Source organism: Emys orbicularis, chromosome 1 (genome assembly GCF_028017835.1).
Source record: "Emys orbicularis isolate rEmyOrb1 chromosome 1, rEmyOrb1.hap1, whole genome shotgun sequence".
Taxonomy (NCBI): Eukaryota; Metazoa; Chordata; order Testudines; family Emydidae; genus Emys; species Emys orbicularis.
In genome coordinates this window covers 58044995-58069945 of record NC_088683.1, presented here as the reverse complement: position 1 = coordinate 58069945, position 24951 = coordinate 58044995, and the positions used below count along the sequence as shown (strand labels likewise).

Below are 24951 nucleotides of genomic sequence, written 5' to 3'. Positions count from 1 at the left end.
AGGAATTGCCCCAGATTTAGATTTGTCACCTAAGAAGAATGGCTCAGATGTGGGAATCTCCCTCACATCCTCTGCAGTGAAGACCAATGCAAAGAATTCATTTAGCTTCTTGTCTTTCTTGAGTGCTCCTTTAATCTTGATCGTGTCTGGTGGCTCCACTGATGTTTGGAAGAATTCCTGCTTCTGATATTAAAAATGTTTTGTGCTGTTAGTTTTTGTGTCCTTTTCTAGTTGCTCTTCATATTCTTTTTTGGCTTGCCTAAATTATACTTTTACATTTGACTTGCCAGTTTGTCCTTTTCTCTTTTCCTTAGTATGTGGTGACTTCCAATCTTTAAAAGATGTCTTTGTCTCTAACCACCTCTTTTACTCTGTTGCTTTAGCCATGGTGGCATTTTTTGGACCTCTTACGGTTTTTAATTTGAGGTATACCTATAGTTTGAGCCTCTATTATGGCGTTTTAAAAAAGGTTCGGGGTGCCAGCTTGTGGATTCTGAAAACACGTGAGTAGTATTATACCTGAAAAAGTAAGGAGGTACCAGAGGCAATGATCTCCTCCAAATTATGCAACTGTCCAGTTGGGCAGACTATTTAGCTTCAATTTAGAACTCATGAAAGAGAAACTCAGGCCTTGTCAACAAAAAGTCAGGTTTTGTCGACAAAACAGTGGAGGTGTACATATTGCAATGCTCCTTCTGCCACAAAACTCTCCTGGTTTGGTGACAAAATGTGGCAAAGTTATATCGACCAAGTGGTAGTGTAGACACCACGCTTGGTTATGTTGCTGTAAATGGCCTCCAGGAGGTGTCTCACAATGCCCATCCTGACCACTCCAGTCAGCAGTTTGAACTTCGCTGCCCTGCATCCAGATATACAGGCATCCGGCCCTCCCCCTTTGAAGGCCCGGGAATTTTTGAAATTCCACTTCCTGTTTGCTCGGTGCGGAGAGCTCACATCACATCTTCTTGGCTGACCATAGCGTCTCCATACAGCAAACGCTTTTCCGCTTGAGTTGTTGGATCTGTTAGCATTGTGGGGAGAGGAGGATGAGTTGTTGGATCTGTTGGCATTGTGGGGATAGGGGGCTCCGCTCCAGTCGTAGGAATTTTGATACCTACAGTCTGATTTCTCGTGGCATATTGGATAAGAGCTATGAACGGGACATGCATCAGTGCCATGCAAAGATAAAGGAGCTGAGGCAAGCATACCAGAAGATAAGGGAGGCAAACTGTCGCTCTGGTGCTGGGCCAAAGACCTGCCACTTCTCTAAGGAGCTGGACATCATCCTCATTGGTGACCCCACCTCCACCGCCAAGAGCCTGGTGGATACTTTGGCGTGACTGGAGATAGCGGACAGTGGATGAGGAGCTCAAGTTGGAGGATGAGGTGGAGCACATGGCAGAGTCGTCCAGTGGCGTGGCGAGTCAGGACATCTTTTCCACTCTGGAGGGATCTAGCTAGTCCCAGCAGGCTGTCTCTGGCACGCATGATGCAGAGAGGAGAGCTCTGGTAAGTGATCTGTTTGAGTTGATGCTGCTCGGTTATATGAGGTAGAGCTGTCCCTAGCTCTGTGTATTCTAGAAGTGGGTGAAGGGATAGAAATGTACAAGCATCCTTGCCCTCAGGAATGAGATATTGGCTTCAGTGACACCCCGCCCCCCCCGGGCCTATGGAAAATGGTGGCAGAATTTACAATATTGTCCCTAGTCACCTGCAGCAATCCCCTTAAAAAGCCACCTAGAACCTTTGCCCCATCTTGTGCCCCCACCCCGGGCCAAACTCACCATGTTTAGGGTGTTCGCCGAGATGTGTGCTTGCCAAGGGACAGTGAGAAACTGATTCATATGTAAAAAGAGGGGTATTTTACAATAGTGATTTGATGCTGTGCGTGAACTAACAATCATGCTTCTGTTTATTGTTACTTGTGCTTTTGCAGACGTGGCCTTCTGGGGAACCCCTTACACACCGGCAGAATGCCTCTGCCAAATAAGGAAGAGCCCAAGGAGGACATGTTCTGAGAGGTGCTCGAATCCTCAGAGGCCAAAAAACAAGAACACAGGGAGTGGAGAAAGACTTTGAAGGAGAAAATTAATATAGACAGGCAGTACAGAAAGGAGAGCGAGGAGTGAATTGTAATGGGCCAGGAGTGGATGATAAATGTTGGAGGAGTAAACAGAGATTTTGAAGTCCCTAAATCATGCTCCAGGCAAACACGTGCTTGCTTCCCCCACCTCCCTTTGCAGCCAATTCAGAACTACTTTCTGTGCCCTCCCCAAACTCCTCCCACACATTCCTTGCAACTTCCTGGAACATCTCGGTACCCTGTTCAATCCACCCCTTCGAACAGCTTTCAAAATGATAGCTAGCTTACACGCAGCTATGAGAGCCTACATTGCCCTGCACTGTTATCTCCCTTCCCACCAAGCCTTTTATGTGTGTTGTTAATTGGTATTTAATAAAAACAAACTCTCTGAAAGATAAGCAATCTCTATTTGTCTTCTATATGTGGTTGTTGCTGCTGGAATTAATACTCAGTGGCAATATGATCATTTGCTGACTTCAAATCACAGTCAGGAATCATCACAATTTTCATGCAAGGTGGCAAATTAAAACATGGCAGAGTGCTGTATAGAAAGACACATTACTGGTGCTCATTGTCAAAATGTTGCCTCAAAGCCTCCTTGATTCTGATAGCTCCCTGTTGTGCCCCTCTATAATAGCCCTGGCATCTGGCTGCTCAAAATCAGCCGCCAGGCTATTGGTGTCCGCGCTCCACCCCGGAGGAAACTTTTCACCCTTAGCCTCACAAATATTATGGAGTGTGCAGGAGGCTGCTATGACCATGTGAATATTTTCCTCATTTAGGTCTAAACTGCAATAAAGGACGCGCCAGTGTGCTTTTAATCTGCCAAAGGCATATTCTTGGTCATTCTGCACCTGTTCAGTCTACTGTTGAAACGCTCCTTGCTGCTGTCCAGGTTTCCTGTGTAAGACTCTCACGGCACATGAAGCAAGGGGTACACTGGGTCTCCCAGGATCCCTATGGGCATTTCAACATCCTCCACTGGAATCTTCTGATCTGGAAAGAAAGTCCATGCTTGGAGCTTTCTGTACACACCAGTGTTCTGAAGATGCGTGTGTCATGCACCTTCCTGGACCACCCACGTTGATGTCAGTGAAACGCCCACAGTGATCCACAAGTGCCTGCAATATAGAGAAATAGCCCTTTCTGTTGATGTCGCAGGATAGTCGGGGACAAAATTCGGATATGCGTGCCATCTATCGCCCCACCGCAGTTAGGAAATCCCATTGCTGCAAAGCCATCCACTGTTTCACGCACATTGTCAAGAGTCAATCCTTCGTAGCAGGATGCGATTAATGGGCTCTGCACACTTGCTTTAATGCAGCCCCAACGGTGGACTTCTCGATTCCAAACTGCTTCGCAACTGACTGGTTGCAGTCTGGAGTTGACAGCTTCCACACACCAATTGCCATGTGCTTCTCCACTGAGAGGGCAGCTCTCATTTCGGTGTACTTGCGCTGCAGTGCTGGGTCGAGCTCCATGCACGGTTCCAGAAAGGTGGCTTTCTGCATCCAAAAGTTCTCCAGTCACTGTTTGTCATCCCAGAACTGCATAACAATGCGATCCCTCCACTCAGTGCTTGTTTCCTGAGCCCCAAACGATGGTCCACTGTGTGCAGCTGCTGCGTGAATGCCAAAAGTAATCTGGTGGGTTTTTTTCCATGGGACACAGCAGGTCAGGCAATTCTGATTGATTGCTGTTTAGATTGGGAGTTCATGATATACTGCGTGACCATCCGCAATGGGTCATAACAGTGACCACAACATTAGAGAGCAGTGCGGGATCCATCCTTTCAGACAGATGACCGGCACACAGTAAACAGGAGTAATTGAAAAATCTCATGAAATGCAGTTGGAAGCCCATGGAATGATAGGATGGAAAAAAACTGCATCATGGGATGTTGAATCTGCACCCATGATGCATTGAGATTCACTCTGTCTTCCCACAACTTGTAGCTGCAGAAAGTAGTGAGTAGCACAGTGGGATAGCTACCCACAGTGCATTGTTCTCGCTGTCGGTGCTAGAGCACCAACTTTATACACGCTCTGCCGACAGAAGGAGCGTTGTATGAACGTGCACAAGCAACATAATTATACTGGTTTTTGATTGTTTGTATAACTTGCTTCTACAAAACTGTGTGGTGTAGATAAGGCCTCAGTGTAACAATGGCCTGATTTTGCAGCAGGATTGCTCATCAGAGGAGTGAAATCTGAGCCGAGATGTATTTAACAGGGTTGTCAAATGATTAAAACAATTGTGATTAATCACAAGATTTTAAAAAGTCGCAATTAATCACCATTTTAAGTCCACTGTTAAACAATAGAATACCATTTATTTAAACATTGTTGGATGTTTTCTACATTTTCAAATATATTGATTTAAATTATAAGACAGAATAGAAAGTGTACAGTGCTCACTTTGCAAATATTTAGTCAAAAATAATATACTGTAAAAAATAAATATACTATTTTTCTATTCACCTCATACAAGTATTGTGTAGTGCAATCTCTTGATTGTGAAAGTGCAACTTACAAATGTAGAATTATTTTTTTTGCATAACTGCATTCAAAAAATAAAACAATGTAAAACTTTAGAGCCTACTTGGTCCTACTTGTTCAGCCAATCACTAAGACAAACAAGTTTGTTTACATTTATGGGAGATAATGTTGCCTGCTTTTTATTTACAATGGCACCTGAAAGTGAGAACAGGCATTTGAGTGACACTGTTGTAGCTGGCGTTGCAAGGTATTTACATACCAGGTATGCTAAACATTCATATGCCCCTTCATGATTCGACCACCATTCCAGAGGACATGCTTCTAAGCTGATGATGGGTTCTGCTCGATAATGATGCAAAGCAGTGTGGACGAGTGCACGCTCATTTTCATCCTCTGAGTTAGATGTCACCAACAGAACGTGTGGGTGTTTTTGTTTTTGTTTTCTTTGGGTGGGTAACGTACTGTAGTTTCCACATCGGGGTGTTGCTCTTTTAAGATTTTGGAAGGCACTTCAGATGCTTAAACCTTGGGTTGAGTGCTGTATCTATCTTTACAAATCTCATATTAGTATCATCTTTGCATTTTGTCAAATGTGCAGTGAAAGTGTTCTTAAATCGAGCAACACATGCTGGGTCATCATCCGAGACTGCCATAACACGAAATATATGGCAGAATGCGAGTAAAACCACGGAGCAGGAGACAATATTCTCCCCCAAGGAGTTCAGTTACAAATCTGCAGGGCTCAAGTAGTGTTTCTAGCTTTTGACAGTTTTTCAAAATCCTTGTTGGTACTGATTGTGCTTTTGAAGAGCTAAGGTGGCTGTGTTAGTGACTTTATTGCAAAGCAAGCGCTGAACCATACCCAATGTGGAGTTCCATCTGGTTGAAATACCTTGTAGAGGAGGTTCTTGTTTCTGTCCATTTGCAGCTTGTTGTATTCCTAGCTCTGTACTGTTAGCTGCACTGTGTTTGAAATGGCCCACAAGTTTTCTGTATTTTGTCAACACATTTTCAAAACCACCATCACCGAGCACCACTGTAATGCATCACTGCAGACTGTGAGCGATGCATGTCTTGTGTTCAAAAGGCAAATGACTGTCTGCTGCTATCATATTACGTGCCCTGTCTGTCAGTACTAAGTGTTACTTTTATTTGAATATTCCATTCTTTTGCAATATCCAAGAAACGCTTGGCACATGCTTCAGCATAATGTCTCTCTTCAGTATGTATTACTCATAAAGCAAATGACTGCAGTGTCCATGCAGTAATCAATCAACTCCAACATAGCTGTGATTGATCAAGGATGTCCCGTGATCACCAGTCAAAGCAACAGCTAGTTTATTTTTCAGAAACTCCAACTTTATAGTATTCTCGTTGTGATACAGGTCATGTATTCCTCTGGAGGGCAAAGTATATGACTGATTGGAAGATGCAATTTGAATAACATCTCTTAGCCCTCTGTCGTTTACGATGTTGAGTGGGCTGGAGTCCACAGCTATCCACTTTGCAATAGCATTGGTTAAGCTGTTGTACTTTGATCCATGGGCTTATAGCGATTCTGGAACTCTGTAAGCATACTCTGTTGCGGCTGGCGGGGTTTATTTGCTGTCGGTGGGTTTTCTGTAGCACAAAACCTGGAGATGAAAGCATGTTTAGTGCATAGGTGGTACTGCAGACTTGAAGTACTGCGATGGTATTGGAACTCAGCATTGCAATAGCTACAGATAAGTCTCTTTTTTTTTTTTTTTTTTTTTATCCAGAGAACCATCCGGAAGTTTTTTAAAAATTAAACTTCCCCTTCAAAAGACCTGAACTCTTACTACATTGCTCCATTAATTTTTTCTGATATTTAATCACTCCAGATCATGAGAACACAGTAGAACTGTGCCAATGGTCACCAAGCGATGAAATACAGTAAGTGAAGTGGGTCAAAAGAGAGGTGTGCGATTTAATGCTTGTTGAAAAAAGTGTTAATTTGTTTTGTGTTAATTGCTTGAGTTATCTGCGATTAATTGACAGCCCTAGTATTTAACCATCTGATAAGTCGGGGATCGGCAACCTTTGGCACGCGGCCCGCCAGTTTACCTGCCGCGTCCGCAGGTTCGGCCGATCGTGGCTCCCACTGGCCACGGTTTGCCGTCCCAGGCCAATGGGGGCTGCGGGAAGTGGCGCGGGCCGAGGGATGTGCTGGCCACCGCTTCCTGCCGCCCCCATTGGCCTGGAGCGGTAAACCGCGGCCATTGGGAGCCATGATCGGCCGAACCTGCGGATGTGGCAGGTAACAAACTGGCCCGGCCTGCCAAGGTACTTACCCTGGCGGGCCACGTGCCAAAGGTTGCCGATCCCTGTGATAAGTAAATGGAGACATCACCTAGTAGACGCACTTTTCTTTTGGCAAATGACAGGGCATCCATATGATCCTCTCATGTTGTTTTCAGCAACCTATCCACAAATGCCTCTTGTTGAGGAGATGATGATGATGATATATGTGTAATACTAATTGCTCCATGTTGAGTGAAGAAGCAAAGCTATTCCAATAGTATAGAGATTTTGATACCAGCACCACTGTCTCTCCTGATTAAGGAAGAACCTATTATACTGGGACCCAGTTCTACTTCAAGAGCCATCTGTCAAACTGGTTGAAATAAATTGTATAGATTCTTGCTTTAATCTTCAGGAAGGTGTTGCTTTAATCTTCAGGAAGGACTCAAAATCAAAGATGCAGTACTGCAGAAAATATAGTATTGCTGGTGCATGAAGGGGGGAATCTTAGTTTTTGAAGCATAACATCTTACAAAGCGCCTTTTTATAACAAAGTATATCTATCTGCACAAGCATTTTAGACAGTGAAACAGTATCCTGGAAGAAACTGAATACTGGACTTACATGAGTACTAAACCATACTGGAAATATTCTGTCCTCTTTGTGTTTCACCCAAGGTTCAAAGACAACAAGATTGCTGGAGTCAGATGTGTTAAGAAATGTTCTTGTCTTTCAAGACAAATGATTCATCACTTCTCCAGGGAACTAAAGCCAATTCCATGAAGGCTTTGATGGTCATAGCACAGAGCATCAGTGGAAGAAATGTGTAAAATAAGTACTTCATAGCAGTACAGAAAAAGCTTTTAAAATGCCTATTCAAAAGTCTTAGTGCAAGTACAGCTTGAATATACTGGTCTGGTCTCCTCTGGCTTTCTGAAGACCATATCTGCAAGCTTTAGGCAATGGTCAACAATAAAAAGCAAAAATATAGGACTATTTAATTTGTCTAAATGCTGTCTGCCTCCAAGTTGTTTTACTTTCAGTAACTTCCCTATGGTGATGATTGGACATTCTTTTGGTATGACACGAGATTATTTCTTATCTGTTCCCTTTTTCTAATTAATGCATGTCTGCCAATTTGGTACAATCATTATAGTAGGTACATGTGTGTTTAAAAAAAAGATTTTGCTATCCTTCAGACCTGAGAGCTCATGCTTACATTAGCCTAATTTTTGATTGTCATGGTTACACACTTTATATGGTATGTCAATTGAATAAACTTTGAAATCATTCTGTCAGGAACATTGGATGAACCGGCCTTCCTGTATCTCTTCTGAGATTTACAGTTTTGTTGCAATTTCTGTTGGTATACATGAGAAGGGGAGGTGGAATTATTGGTCTGATTGTCAGACACTTTTTATCTGAGAAAAGAAATTAACAGGTAAGACACGTTCTCCTGCATATTGTATATAGCTTCTTTATATTTGAATATGTGCAGTAATTGACTAAGGTACAAAGATGATTTTGTAGTATTTAACTTTGCACTAACAATTTTAAGGCATTTAAAGTACAGTTTATAGTCAGAAAAGTGACCACTTAATAAAAAGCCACCTTAATCAAAATCTGGTCTTTGTATGCATTAGGAGTCATCTGCTTACTACTTTGACAAAAGCTTCTACTACAAATACTATAAGAAGCTTAATGGTGATAGCAAGATGATTTTTGGCCCCTGCCTTCGGTATCAACAGAATTTGTTTTAGTCCAATTGCAAAATCTGTAGTGCTTATAAAATACAAGCAGGAAAGAACTCAACTTAATTTTCATGTTCCAGGTTGAGTCTGTATAAGTCCTTGAGTCTATAAGCAAAAAAACTCCAAATCACTGTAGTAATCAAAATAATGCAAGAAGTATTAGTACTATAACACTATGTGGTTTTCTTCTTTTATACTTACACAAAAACATACTTTCTCTCCCCCCGTCCCTTCTCCCAAAGTGCTCTTCATCCATAGAGCTCAAAGGAGGGTAGGTATTATCACCACCACATTCCAGTTAGGAAAACTTAGGGCCGTAGCTAAGCATTTTAGCACCTGGGGTGAGCAATCATATTTGCGCCCTCTAGAGGCAATGTGTTTGTGTGTGGGGGATGACATGGTGTCATGTGCCCTCTCCCCAGATTTCTGCCTCCCATTTAGCTCAGAGGTTTTTAAACTGCAGGATGTGCCTCCCTAGGGGGATGCACCCCCCCCCCCCCAGTTAGAAAACAGTCACCTCCTTCCACGAGCCAGCAGCTGGGAAACTGGTGGGAGCCGCTTGGGCCCGTGGTTCTCTGTGCTCTTCTGCACGGCCGGCCACTCCCCAGGCAGGGTGGGCAGCACAGCTCCAAGCTGTGCCCCTGACACACTCTTGCCTCCGCCATGAAGGAGCTTGGTGCTGACTTGTGACACCTCCTGGAGCCAGCCCCTGCCCGTGGAGTCTGGCTGCCATGAGATGCTCCCCAAGGTTCTCGCTGCAGTACTCATGCCCCTTGGGCACCTGCCTCTCAGCAGCCTGGTCCCACCCCGGTTGCCATCTGGGGACCTGCCATTGCAGCCGGGTCACTCTCCCCTACTCCCTGTGCATAGAGCCGAACAGCCCCTTGCTCTCCTTTGCTGCCCTGCCCCAGCCCCATGGCTGCTGGGCTCGCAGTCACACAGCCTGAGCTCTGAACTCAGCCATCTGAGCCCAGTGCCCAGCCCAGGAACTGGGGACCGGTGACTGCTGGAAGCGTGGACTCATTCCTGCCAGCTCCGGAAAGCAAGACTGAGAATATTGCAACCCCTAGGGTTACACCCTGCCTCCCTTGCCCTGCTTCCTCCCCCTGTGGGCACTCACGGCTGTACAGAAAACAGGATGGAGGCCAAATAGGGGGCTCAGCACATGTAGAAGGCACTAGGATTCAGGAGATGGCATCCAGCTGCAGCGGTACCATTGCCAGGAGAAGCAGCTTCATGCCATCCACTCCTGGCCCAGGTCTCTATTTAGGGGGAGGGGCAATGCCACACCACACCCCACCTCAAACTATGCCCTTGGACTCCAGCCAGTGGTGTTGAGCCCAATCCTGGGGGGGGGGGGGGAAGGGAGGGCCTGATGCCGCTGGGCTCAATCCTGCACTGCCCCATTTTTGTGCCCCTGCCAGCTCTGTGTCCTAGGCAGCTGCTCATCTTGCCCCATCCTAGTTGTGGCCCTGAGAAAATGGGGCATAGGAGGTCACTTCAGAGTATATCTGCACTTTAGAATCCTCAAATTTATCATTTTTAAATGTGTTTAAGTGAAATTTTGAGGTTGGTTTGCTCACATAGGCCTTTGAACATGCATTTAAAAAGCTTTCCCTAGTCATTACTTGTCTAATACTGTGTAAAAGTGGGTAGGGCAGCAATAGAACCTGCTATTTCAGTTCTTAATCTAGTAGAGGTCATTATTGCACATGTCATTAATATGAAGGAGGAAAACTTGCCAAGGATGGTTATTATGACACTGCACATCAGTGTAAATGTGACTACAAAGAAATAAGGTTCTGCCACATCATATCTTACCATCGTCTATGAAAATAACTTTGTGTAGACATGTTAGTCCAATATTAAATGAAGGTTTTTGGGTGGACGGGAATGACATTTAAACAGACAAAATGTCATTTAAAAAAGATTACATTTAAAAAGCTATTCTAATTTAGGACTGATTTAGGCTGTCTAGAGGAAAAAACACTTATATGCTAGCTCTTCAACCTGTTAAAAAATGTTATGGTGAAATACTAGTGGCCCCATCTACACTAGGGCTTTGAAGCCTGTTAGTTTAGCGAACAGGTTTTTTGTATAGAAAGCATTTATTTTTCTAGACTAGATGAGGCCTTAGAAAAAGAAAATTCCTGAGAATACTTAAATGGAAGTTCACCTTGCTCCTTGGGTCACAAGAGAACCAGTATTTACAAGGTACCCTCTGATTCTAATAAAAATATCCCTGTAATGTAGATAGTAGTTTGCCACTTGCCCATGGCAAATTAAAAGCTTGCTCTGGACCGTGAGGGGACCTATATCATCAATTTCTGCAACATTTAAGTTTTCATTAAAAAAAAAAAAATCTAGTTCTTGGGGTTGCAAAAACTACTATTAAACCTATGTATTATATTCCTCACTTATCCATAGCAAACAATTCTGCTGGTCACAGCTTTGGTAAGCAGAATGAAATTAGACTGGTCAGTTTCACTGCTGTTACTGAAAACTCTGTGGGCAGCAATGAAAATGTCAATTTCATGCTTTTTTTGCTTTAAAAAGAACTGAGGAACAGTAGAAGCAAGCACTGGAAATAGTACCAGGGAGAAAAATTCAGTAAATAGTATGTGCATGTGGAGAGGACATATGCAGTCATAGAAATCCTCCCTCTTCACAAAAGTAGGAAATATTAAAGGTGGGGTGAAAAGACAGACAGCTCCTCCTTGCCAGCCTTTAGAGGTGAAGCATTTCAAAAGTATGATGCCTATTAACTACAGGCTAATATCCAAAGAGAGACCCAAGAAGAGTCTAGGGCAGAAGCCTGGTAAAAAGCCCAGCCTTCTTTCCCTTCCTGGCATTTGGAGGTAATGGTGGGGTGGGGGAAAGGGAGAGCAAGAGTGAGGACGGGGCTTCTCATAATAGAATTGCTCTTGGACATTGCTGATGGTGCCCAATACTCTTATAGATGTACCTCTATGGGGTCCCCAATGTGTGGGGTGTGCCCCCTTAGGGGGGAACAAAGGAATATTCGGGGCGGGGCATGGCTGGGCTTGGGACAGCCCCCACGGGGGGCAGGGAGAGAGTTCCACCGTGCTCCACTCCTGGTCCTGGTCCCAGCTGCAGCCCTGCACCTGAGGCTCTGCTCCCAGCTGCCGGCCCAGTGCCTGGAGCTCTGCACCTGCCCCCAGCTGAAGCCCCAGCATTGACCCCCTTACCCCTGTCTGCGTCCCCCGCTCCGGGGGGCGGTGGGCGGTGGAGGGGCACAGACAGGGATAAGAGGGGTGCAAGGTAAAAAGCTTGGGGACCACTGCTCTAGCTAGTATGTTTAGTGTTTGGGCTAGTAGGTATCTGGTTTATTATCTAAGCCTTGATACAATATAAGCTAGTGTTCTTTATGGAACTGCTATGCCACGGAATAACAGTTCTGATGTTTGAGCTGAAAATAATACATTTCATTTTGATGTAAAACCAGTAACTTTCTTATAGGATTGTTATTTCTGTCTTATCCTGTTAGGTGTAAGAATTTGTCTATATCTTACTGGAATTCCTATTGGATGCTGCCCTCTGATGTTTGTGGAATGAACTGCTTTTGGGAAGCTGCTTTTAGGTAGGCTCTAATATTAAATAGAAACTTATTACTGGCAGCTAGTATCAGTTATATAAAAACTGGCAAATTAAGCACACTTTAAAAATTACTTCAGATGTGTTTTCTTGTGCTCATAGTGCAATTGTCTTCATAAACTGGACTTGTATGCCCCCTTAATGACACTTTGTGCATTATCTTTTATCCTGAGAAATTAAACATCAAGAAGAAATCCAGAGAATATTTAACAAATTTTCTTTATTGCATTATTTCTTTTCTTTTTATTACTACTTATTTAGGAATTATTAACAGGCTTACAAATCCTTGCCATGTAAATATAAAAAACAAAAGAATAATTTTTAAAACAGTGAGCTTTTGTTTCAAGAGACATGTAGGAATATAGTCATTAGCTCTCTGTTTAACCGGGTGCTATGATATTACTGAATGAGTTTCATTAGAACACTGACATCATTTCTAGTGATTTTATTAAATTGAGTGAAATCTCTATTTACTCATATTTAACAGACCAGGCATGTCTATCAAATGCTAATATTCAACATTATTTTTTTCTAACTGAGACACTTACCATTCTTCTAGCCTAACATAATGAAAAACTATTTGTGGGTCACCATTTTTAACAAGCTGATAAGATTTGTTGCAGTGAGCTGTAAACCTGCAGATTAATTCAGTATAGATAGAACAAGTACACATTTTGCAATTGCTCATTTCCAGTGCTCAGATTTATTATTTGAAACTAGGAGTTTCTTATTAACTTTTTTCCCCTAGGATCTCATGACTAGCTGAGAGCACTAGCCAAACAATTCTGAGCTTACTACTTTATAGCATGCCACAAGTAACCTGAAACAATAGTTGTACAGTACATTGAAGTGTTAGCATGACCTCAAAGTTTCATCTTTAATGAGTAGTTTACACATATTACAGTAGTTTACACATCAAATGATGCAAATAGTTTGTCGGAAAACTAACATTGCACGTCTGGCATGCTTCAGAACTATTCGACACAGACATGGTCCCCAAGCAACACAGTGCTTTTATGTGTACATTTAATATGGCAAGTTACTTGTCTTCTGTTAAAATCTGATTAGGTCGTCTTATAGATACACTGCACAAAGATATCTGACTATCTCTGAGAAAATAAAACAAAAGTATATTAATGGTCTTCATTTTCAGTAACTTTACATTTTTTGGTAGGTTTAATATTTGTAAAAAGAAAATATTTTATGTAAGCATGGCAAGATAATGGGTTATGAAACCATGAAGAGGAACCAATAAATAAGCAGACCATTTCTGGGCAAACCTTGTGGGCTTCGAGGAGTGTCCCTATAGATGCTCCACTTCAGGTGTTGGTGTGTCCCAGCACCTTTGATCGGAGAATTTCAGCAGCAGTGTTTGGGTGCGCATCCGCTCTCCCCGTCTTGCACCCTTGTCGGCGCCTATCTAGTGCCGTGCGACCAGACCCCCCTTAGTTCTTTCTCAACCGTCCTTGACCTGAGACGGCACTCCCAGCAGTGTTAGGACTGATAGCTATACTTAGTGTTTAAAATAAGTTAGAGAAGTCTTTAGTACCTTAGTTGGGCTTACTTTTCCCTTTCTCCCTGTGTATTTTCTTTTTTCTCCATATGACTACCCCTTAGCTTAGTTAGTGTTCACCGTTAGGGTTGAACTGCTATATCTTGAGCCATGCCTTGTTCACTGGGCTTCAAGCACTGCCTTTCCTGCTGAGAGGCAATCCCCGTCTCTGACGAGCACTCTGTGTGTCCGGTGCCTAGTGGGGGAGACGTTCCTCAGAGTGCTCTCGCTGCACTAAAGCCTCGCACCAGAAAGGACAGAGACCTATGTCTCAAACTTCTATTAATGGAAAAGTCTGCACCCAGCATCCTATCCAGATCTGAAAACCTGCCCTGGACAACGGCTTCCGGTGACTTCGCCCCCTTCACCAAAAGGGTAGTGACGAAAAGGGCTTTGACTTCTCCTCTCCGGCCCGCTCCTCATTCTCAGTACCAACCACACCATGCCTGAGTACTTCCGAGGCAGTGGGATCTTCCGGTACCACATGTACCGTTAAAGCCAGTGACCCTTAGCAGGCAGGTTCGGAGTTGAGGAGCAAACAGAAACCTATTTCCTCCATTATGGCACCGACAGAGCCTCCTAAAGGTTACGGCACTGAGAGGTTATGATGCCACCTTCTGACCTAGTAGCGCAGAGTGCTCCAATGCAGGCACCAAAAGCCATGACTACAACAGCGTCATCTGCATCGATTACCTCGGTACCGAAACCATCGGCACCGCACCTTTTCCTACATCATGTGGACCTGCATGTCTCAATGCCGGAATCACCTCTCATTGGCAACAGTGTTTCTCTGGCACACACAGCACCATGTCAGCCCACTTCACCTTTGGCCCCTCCATTCTCTAGCAAGGAAGAAGATACTGAGGGGGAGGGTGCATTCTCATCTCACCATTCCTCTCCCATTCAATCTACTGAAGTGTTGGGTCTTCCTGTGCAGCCTAAAGCTCATCACAGGGCTGACACCGAGACCTGGTATAGCCCCCCATGGATGCCACCGCCTATGCCATTCTACACTCAGTGGCCCTACTGGGACCCCTGGGGAGCATACAGGAAACAGTACCCCAGAACCCATACAGGGATAGACTTAGATCTCCCCCACCATCCTCAGTTACTGCACTTTCAGAGCTCCCTGAGGAAATCTTTGAAGAACAGGAGGCGGCCTGGGATCAGGACACAACACCACTAGCAAACATTCTTCCTTGTCCCCAGACGAGGCCATAATGCCACTGCCACCCACAGCGGCAGACTATTTTAAACTTTTTCAAGAACTCTTTAAAAGAATGGCTGATACCCTAGAGATCTCTTGAGAGGAGGTCCCAGTGTTCCAGCACAAATTGCTGGACATTCTCCTCATCAAAAATTGTGCTTCCTATAAATGATGTACTCATGGAGCCGGTCAAAAACATACCTCAGATCCTGGCTACGATACTGCCCACCCCCAAGAGGGTAGTACTACATTCCCTCTGAAGGACTGGACTTCTTATTTTCTCACCCACACCAAACTCCCTAATGGTTGATGCTGTCAACCAATGAGGCAGACAACAACCCAGATCCACCCCGTACGACAGAGTGGAAACACTTAGATCTCTTTGGCCACAAGGCTTATTAATCCGCCACTCTTCAATTCCGGATTGTCAATTACGCTGTTCTAATGGAGAAATACAGCCACACAAATTATTCCAAGCTTGCAGAATTTATTGACATCCTACCGGAAGACAAAAGAGACCAATTTAAGTCCATCATTTTGGAGGGCCAGCTCCTATCTGGAACTGCCTTACAGGCATCTTTAGATGTGGCTGATACAGCGGCATGCTCCAAGGCCACTGCCATAGTTTTATGCCGGGCTTTGTGGCTCCACCTGTCCAGCTTCCCAAAGGAGGTACAGTCCACCATGGAGGACCACCCGTTTTATGGCCAGAAGCTGTTTGCGGCAAAAACCAATGAGTCTTTTCATACCATGAAAGACTCAAGGGTGACGCTTTGCTCCCTGGGTGTATACACACCTGCGTCAAAAAGAAAATGGTAAATTTTATCCCACTCAACGTACAAGGTCTGTCCTGTACACCTCACAAAAGAGGCACGATGACATACAAAGGCAAAGATAGAGGCCTCCAAAGCATCGCCAATCTCCCAACTTAGTCATCAACATCCCACCAGCCCTCTGCAAAACAACAATTTTGAGGGTCTAGTTGAGGGCCCGAAAGATCTCCCACATTCTTCAGTGGTGACCCCATCACTAACCATCCCCCGTGTTGGATACCGGTTGACCCCTTTATAACCAGCGTGGCAATCCATCACCACAGACAACTGGGTTCTGGAAATAATCCATTCAGGCTATATGATACCATTCATCTCTCCGTCCCTCTTCGGGGACCCCTTTCACAAACACCTTGTACGGAAAGAAGTAAACCACCTCCTACATTTGGGCACCATGGAACAGGTACTATCACAGCACAGAGGGAATGGTTTTTACTCCCACTACTTCTTAGCCCAGAAAAAGAACAGAGGATGAAGGCCTATTTTATATCTCAGAGAACTCAACAACTTCATAAGGGTCCAGTGGTTTAGGATGGACACATTAGCAACAATAATACCAGCACTGGAAGGGGGGGGGGGGACTGGTTTTCAGCCCTTGACCCCCAAGATGCCTTTTTTTCATGGAACCATACATTCTGTGCACAGGAGATTCCTCACGTTTATTCTGGGGACAGAACATTATTAATACAAGGTTCTGCTCTTTGGCCTTTCGACAGCGGCTCAGGTGTTTTCCAAAGTGCTCACGCAGTGGTGGCACACCTCCACAAATAGGGAGTGGCAATTTTTCCCTATCTGGACGATTGCCTTTTAGAAGCACCCACCTGAGCAGATGCCATAGACACTATACACATGACAAGCATCCTCTTTTTGCAGCTGGGACTACAACTCGATGTACAAAAATCAACGCTGACACCCGTGCAGAAACTGGACTTCATCAGGAAGAATCTCGATGCAAAAGAGGCCGAAGCGTCATTACCACTGACCAGATTCCTCCCTATAGTCAATCGGATACCGTACTGAACAGCCCACAGATATCGGCACAGATCTGCCTCCAACTATTAGGCCAGATGGCAGCAAGCACATTCATGGTATGACCAGTGTTCCCTCTAATTTTTCCCACCCATGTGTGGAATGAATTTTGTTATATGCACCAATATGGAAGTGATGTGTGACACATCACCTGGATATCGGTGCACATAACAAAATTCATGTGGTGGGGGTGGGGCAGAGGGGTTCGTAGTGTGGGAGGGGGCTCAGGGCTGGGGCAGAGGGTTGGGGTGCAGGGGTGTGAGAACTCTGGATGGGGGTGTGGGCTCTGGGGTGGGTCTGGGAATGAGGGGCTCAGGGCTGGGAAAGAGGGTTGGGGTGGGGGAGGGCTCCAGCTGTGGGTGTGGGTTTAGATTCATAGATTCTAGGACTGGAAGGGACCTCGAGAGGTCATCGAGTCCAGTCCCCTGCCCTCATGGCAGGACCAAATACTGTCTAGACCATCCTGGATAGACAATTATCTAACCTACTGTTAAATATCTCCAGAGATGGAGATTCCACAACCTCCCTAGGCAATTTATTCCAGTGTTTAACCACCCTGACAGTTAGGAACTTTTTCCTAATGTTCAACCTAAACCCCCCTTGCTGCAGTTTAAGCCCATTGCTTCTTGTTCTATCCTTAGAGGCTAAGGTGAACAAGTTTTCTCCCTCCTCCTCCTGACACCCTTTTAGATACCTGAAAACTGCTATCATGTCCCCTCTCAGTCTTCTCTTTTCCAAACTAAACAAACCCAATTCTTTCAGCCTTCCTTCATAGGTCATGTTCGCAAGACCTTTAATCATTCTTGTTGTTGTTCTCTGGACCCTCTCCAATTTCTCCACATCTTTCTTGAAATGTGGTGCCCAGAACTGGACACGATACTCCAGTTGAGGCCTAACCAGCGCAGAGTAGAGCGGAAGAATGACTTCTCGTGTCTTGCTCACAACACACCTGTTAATACATCCCAGAATCATGTTTGCTTTTTTTGCAACAGCATCACACTGTTGACTCATATTTAGCTTGTGGTCCACTATAACCCCTAGATCCCTTTCTGCCGTACTCCTTCCTAGACAGTCTCTTCCCATTCTGTATGTGTGAAACTGATTTTTCCTTCCTAAGTGGAGCACTTTGCATTTGTCTTTATTAAACTTCATCCTGTTTACCTCAGACCATTTCTCCAATTTGTCCAGATCATTTTGAATTATGACCCTGTCCTCCAAAGCAGTTGCAATCCTTCCCAGTTTGGTATCATCTGCAAACTTAATAAGCGTACTTTCTATGCCAATATCTAAGTCGTTAATGAAGATATTGAACAGAGCCGGTCCCAAAACAGACCCCTGCGGAACCCCACTTGTTATGCCTTTCCAGCAGGATTGGGAACCATTAATAACAACTCTCTGAGTACGGTTATCCAGCCAGTTATGCACCCACCTTATAGTAGCTCCATCTAAATTGTATTTGCCTAGTTTATCGATAAGAATATCATGCGAGACCATATCAAATGCCTTACTAAAGTCTAGGTATACCACATCCACAGCTTCTCCCTTATCCACAAGACTCGTTATCCTATCAAAGAAAGCTGTCAGATGGGTTTGACACGATTTGTTCTTTACAAATCCATGCTGTCTATTCCCTATCACCTTACCACCTTCCAATGTACATAGCCCCTCTGCTATGTACATTGGCCAAACTGGACAGTCACTACGCAAGAGGATAAATGGACACAAGTCAGATATCAGGAATGGCAATATACAAAAACCTGTAGGAGAACACTTCAACCTCCCTGGACACACAATAGCAGATGTAAAGGTAGCCATCTTACAGCAAAAAAACTTCAGGACCAGACTCCAAAGAGAAACTGCTGAGCTCCAGTTCATTTGCAAATTTGACACCATCAGATCAGGATTAAACAAAGACTGTGAATGGCTATCCAATTACAGAAGCAGTTTCTCCTCCCTTGGTGTTCACACCTCAACTGCTAGCAGAGCACCTCACCCTCCCTGACTGAACTAACCTCGTTATCTCCATACTGATTTATACCTGCCTCTGGAGATTTCCATTACTTGCATCTGAAGAAGTGAGGTTCTTACCCACGAAAGCTTATGCTCCCAATACTTCTGTTAGTCTTAAAGGTGCCACAGGACCCTCTGTTGCTTTTTACAGATTCAGACTAACACGGCTACCCCTCTGATACTTGACACCTTCCAAGTGTTTGCAGATGATTTCCTTAATTACTTGCTCCATTATCTTCCCTGGCACAGAAGTTAAACTAACTGGTCTGTAGTTTCCTGGGTTGTTTTTATTTCCCTTTTTATAGATGGGCACTATATTTACCCTTTTCCAGTCTTCTGGAATCTCTCCCGTCTCCCATGATTTTCCAAAGATAATAGCTAGAGGCTCAGATACCTCCTCTATTAGCTCCTTGAGTATTCTAGGATGCATTTCATCAGGCCCTGTTGACTTGCAGGCATCTAACTTTTCTAAGTGATTTTTAACTTGTTCTTTTTTTATTTTATCTGCTAAACCTACCCTCTTCCCATTAGCATTCACTATGTTAGGCATTCCTTCAGACTTCTTGGTGAAGACCGAAACAAAGAAGTCATTAAGCATCTCTGCCATTTCCAAGTTTCCTGTTACTGTTTCTCCCTCTTCACTGAGCAGTGGGCCTACCCTGTCTTTGATCTTCCTCTTGCTTCTAATGTATTGATAAAAAGTCTTCTTGTTTCCCTTTATTCCTGTAGCTAGTTTGAGCTCATTTTGTGCCTTTGCCTTTCTAATCTTGCCCCTGCATTCCTGTGTTGTTTGCCTATATTCATCCTTTGTAATCTGTCCTAGTTTCCATTTTTAAATGACTCCTTCTTATTTTTTAGATCATGCAAGATCTTGTGGTTAAGCCAAGGTGGTCTTTTGCCACATTTTCTATCTTTCCTACTCAGCGGAATAGCTTGCTTTTGGGCTCTTAATAGTGTCCCTCTGAAAAACTGCCAACTCTCCTCAGTTGTTTTTCACCTCAGTCTTGATTCCCATGGGTTCTGAAGTGGGGCCGGGGATGAGGGGTTTGGGGTGGAGCAGGGTGCTCCGGGGCTACGGCAGGGCATGAGGACTCCCCCCAACAGCATCTGGGCTGCGGGGGAGAGGCACCTCTCCCCACCGCGGCAGCTCCGGGGCTGGGGCCACAGGTCCGTTGCCCCTCCTCTGACTTCCGCAGGTCCGGCCAGGGCTGGGTTCAGGAAGGGGCACCCCGCGACAGGTCTGGGCCGCCCCAGCCACGGCTGGGTTCTGGCCGGGATAGGGGTGCCCTGGCCACGGCAGGTCTGGGCTGTGGCATAGTCGGGGCTGCCCCGGCCATGGCAGGTTGAAGGCCGGGCTAGGTTGGGGCTGGGGGAGGGGCGTTCCTGGGCAGGTTCCCTGAGCACCTGCACGATGCTAAATCGGCTGCTGCAAGGCCGTGCAGCTTACAGGGAACTTAGAGTACGTCACACGCATCTTCACATATGCTGCCTTCAGGACTGGCGAAGAACCGTCTACATACCATACAAACACAGCCTAAACAAATGCCTCGTAATGCCGCTCAAAGTCAAAGACTTGCTACATTGGTGAACAGAGCCCAACAATGTGTGCGTGGGAGTCCCTTTCATACAGACTCCACCTTCAATGATTCTCACAACGGATGCCTCCTTGATAGGCTGGGGAGCCTATATACAGCACCACACAATTCAGGGTAGGTGGTCTCCCACCAAGATACTGTTGCACATAAATCTCCTGGAACTGTGCGCAATTTTCAATGCATGCTTGCACTTCCTGCCATTGATCAGGAACGAGACTATATGAGTAATGATGGACAACACTGCCTGCATGATTTATATAAACTGAAAGGGAGGGGAAAAGTCACATTCCCTATGCACTGAAGTCATGAAACTATGGAACTGGTCAAAATGTCAGCCTCGTATCTTCCAGGACGTCAAAACACCACAGCGGATACATTGAGCAGGGAATTCTGTCAGGACCAGAAGTGAGAGCTAAACAACACGGTCGTGCAGAGCATATTGAAACATTGGTGTCACCCATCCATAGACCTCTTTGCGACCTCCCAGAATTGCAAATGTCTGCAATTCTGCTCAAGAGCAGGGTTGGATTCCCTTTCTCTTCAACTGGGATACGTTTCTGCTGTACGTGTTTCCACCAATCCCACTGCTATTGTGGGTACTACACAAAATAAGAGACAAGTCCAAAGTCATCCTGATAGCCCTCACGTGGCCCAGACAAACTTGGAAAGCGTACCTATTGAGGATGGCGGTATGTGCACTGCACACTCTTGCTGAATCTTCTCTTGCAAGATGCCGGACAGGTTTACCATCTAAACCTGGAGAGACTTCACCTGAGAGCATGGCTCCAGCATCACAAACTGACCTGCTCTGCACAGGTGAAAGACATATTAGGAAACAGTAGGAGGACAACCACACGGAATACTTACCTGCATAAATGGAAGAGATTTGCCATCTGATGTCAAAACAAATGAACCCGACCTATTACTGCTCCCTTGCCAATGATTTTAGAATACATGCTAGAACTAAAGAACTCCAGCCTGTTCCGTAGCTTGCTTGGAATACACCTCACCACTATTACTGCTTTTTGCCACAAGGTGGACAGGATATTGATATTTGCTCATTCTACCACCAAACACTTTCTTAGGGGTATCAGAAATGTCTACCCTGAAATACAAGTACCTAGCCCATCTTGGGACTTGAACTTGGTGCTACGACTGCCTTACCTGGCCCCATTCAAACCATTAGCAACATGCTCTCTAACACATCTGTCAACGAAGGTGGCATTCTTAGTGGCTATCACGTCCGCGTGACGAGTGGGAGAGTTAGGAGCCCTCATGGCGCACCCACCATATGCCATCTTTTTCAAAGATAAGGTCACCTTAAGATTTCACCCTGAATTTTTACCTAAAGTACCCTCCTCTTTCCACTTGAACCAACCAATCCATCTTCTCTCATTCTTCCCCAAACCTCATAGGAGCAAACAGGACTGAATATTACATACCTTGGACATCAGACACACACTAGCATTCTACCTTGAGATAACCAAGACCTTCAGAAAGTCAGAGACTTTTTATTTCAACTTCAGTATGATCTAAAGGTTTCACTATTTACAAGCAGAGACTGTCCAAATGGATTTCTGGATGCATCAGAACCCAATCTACCAGGTCATTATCAACCGCAGTAGCTTTTCTCAACAATATACCTATCATGAACCTATGTAAAGTAGCCACCCCGGCATCCACATACATGTTTACAAAACACTATGTGATAGATCAAGATCAGATGCATTGGTAAAACTTACTGTACTATCATCAGTTACCATGCAACTCCGAAGCCCCTTCCATCTACTGAGGGGCACTGCTCAACAATCACCTGAAATGGGGCACCCTACAGAGACACTCTTTTTTGAAGAAGAGAAGGTTACTCACCCTGTGCAGTAACTGAAGTTCTTCAAGATGGTGTCCTGTGGGTGCTCTATTACCCACTCTTTCCCCCCTTTATTTCAGAGTTTAATCTATGGACTTGGTGATGGAGTAGGAACTGACGGGGGTCTGAGACATGGAGAGTGCATGCGTGATCTAGACAAGCACTGCTACTGAAATTCTCTGATCAAAGCCACAGTGATGCACCAAAACTGGAAGCGGAGCACCCACAGAGACACCATCTCGGAGAATCTGCTACCTCACAGGGTGAGTAACCTTTTTTTTTGGTTTTAGTTCCAACACTTTTAAGCTTTGAATACCCTTCTGCAGTTGTCAGCAACCTTAGAGCATATATTACTGTCTGCCTCTTCCCTTCCCTCTGTCAAGACCCCTGTCACAGCAATCGTTCTTGGCCACAGAGGGCTGGACAGGACTTTGCTCAAATCCTGTTAACGTAATGTGTATATCATAGAGCTTATTCTAGAGCAGGGGTCGGCAACCTTTCAGAAGTGGTGTGCCGAGTCTTCATTTATTCACTCTAATTTAAGGTTTCATGTGCCAGTAATACATTTTAATGTTTTTAGAAGGTCTCTTTCTATAAAACTATTGTTGTATGTAAAGTAAATAAGGATTTTAAAATGTTTAAGAAGTTTCATTTAAAATTAAATTAAAATGCAGAGGCCCCCGGACCAGTGGCCGGACCGGGCAGTGTGAGTGCTACTGAAAATCAGCTCACGTGCCGCAGGTTGCCTACCCCTGTTCTAGAGCAACACAATGCATTTTCCCCCAAAACCTGCTGTCTTGAAGTGTGCAAGACTGGACACAGGTTTTTATTTATATTTGATCGAAAAATTTCCCCCCAAATAAGGGGAGAACAATAGACCCGAGATCAAAAGATAAGGGAATGAGAGGGAGGAGGGAAAGGAGACAAAGTGGGGGTAGGAAGGGAAAAGGAGAGAACATCTCTTCTGTCTGGTAGGAATTAATGAAAGGTTTCTAAAAAAATTAGATTCAATCTTTTCAAATTTGTCTGTGGTGTCGTCTCTGAAACATTACCTGTTCTTTAGTTGCTAGATTAGGTGAGTTGCTGTGACAAACTTCCATCCCTGGGGGCAATGTGCTCTTTTATCTAAGCAAGTCGTTTGGTTATAAGCAATACTCTAGAGAACCAAGCTTTCTGGGAACTGGAGAGTTTCCAGGATGATGGGATATATCCCAAAATACAGGTCTGGGAAGTAATTTTTAATCCTATTAATCCTCCTATCTACTTTTAATCAAACGGATTATGTCTTGGGATAGTCCCAAAACATGTGACCCAGTGTGGCTGGATCCAAGTTTTGTAGCTGTGTCAAGCTCATTTACATGGGCACTGGGCCAATCCAGTTTTCTTTTATTAGCTTTTCAAGTGATAATCAAGATAGCTCAGTACAGACAGTTTGATAAGACAGTTACTCGTCTGGCTCTGTCAATCTGTTTTTTCATGGGTCCAGATGATCATGGAAAAGAAGCCCTTGAGGAATTCCACCATGATTTCAATAATTTCCATCCCACCATCAACCTCAGCCTAGATCAGTCCACACAAGCGGTCCATTTCCTGGACACTACTGTGCTAATAAGCGATGGTCACATAAATACCACCCTATACCGGAAACCTACTGACCGCTACACTTACCTACATGCCTCCAGCTTCCATCCAGGACACACCACACGATCCATTGTCTACAGCCAAGCTCTAAGATATAACCGCATTTGCTCTAGTCCCTCAGATAGAGACAAGCACCTACAAGATCTCTATCAAGCATTTTTAAAACTACAATACCCACCTGCTGAAGTGAAAAAACAGATTGACAGAGCCAGACGAGTACCCAGAAGTCACCTCCTACAAGACAGGCCCAACAAAGAAAGTAACCGAACACCACTAGCTGTCACCTTCAGCCCCCAACTAAAACCTCTCCAGCGCATCATCCGAGATCTACAACCTATCCTGAAAGATGATCCCTCACTCTCACAGATCTTGGGAGACAGACCTGTCCTCGCTTACAGACAACCCCCCAACCTAAAGCAAATACTCACCAGCAACCACACATCACTGAACAAAAACACTGACCCAGGAACCTATCCTTGTAACAAAGCCCGATGCCAACTCTGTCCACATATCTATTCAAGTGACATCATCATAGGGCCTAATCACATCAGGGGCTCGTTCACCTGCACATCTACCAATGTGATACATGCCATCATGTGCCAGCAATGCCCCTCTGCCATGTACATTGGCCAAACCGGACAGTCTCTACGCAAAAGAATTAATGGACACAAATCTGACATCAGGAATCATAATACTCAAAAACCAGTGGGAGAACACTTTAACCTGTCTGGCCATTCAATGACAGACCTGCGGGTGGCTATCTTACAACAGAAAAACTTCAAAAACAGACTCCGAGAGACTGCTGAGCTGGAATTGATATGCAAACTAGACACAATCAACTCAGGATTGAATAAGGACTGGGAATGGCTGAGCCATTACAAACATTGAATCTATCTCCCCTTGTAAGTATTCTCACACTTCTTATCAAACTGTCTGTACTGAGCTATCTTGATTATCACTTCAAAAGTTTTTTTCTCTTACTTAATTGGCCTCTCAGAGTTGGTAAGACAA

The 24951-nt window shown here is 44.6% G+C and overlaps 1 protein-coding gene across 2 annotated transcripts in view; it reads left to right on the top strand.

The window, feature by feature from the left end:
- GXYLT1 (glucoside xylosyltransferase 1) overlaps positions 1 to 24951 on the top strand; it is a 74718-nt gene that overhangs the window by 7952 nt on the left and 41815 nt on the right. For both annotated transcript variants that reach the window (XM_065418498.1, XM_065418490.1), the window contains exon 2: positions 12103 to 12195. In XM_065418498.1, the coding sequence (XP_065274570.1) occupies positions 12103 to 12195 (93 nt within the window). The remainder of the gene's footprint in view (positions 1 to 12102; positions 12196 to 24951) is intronic.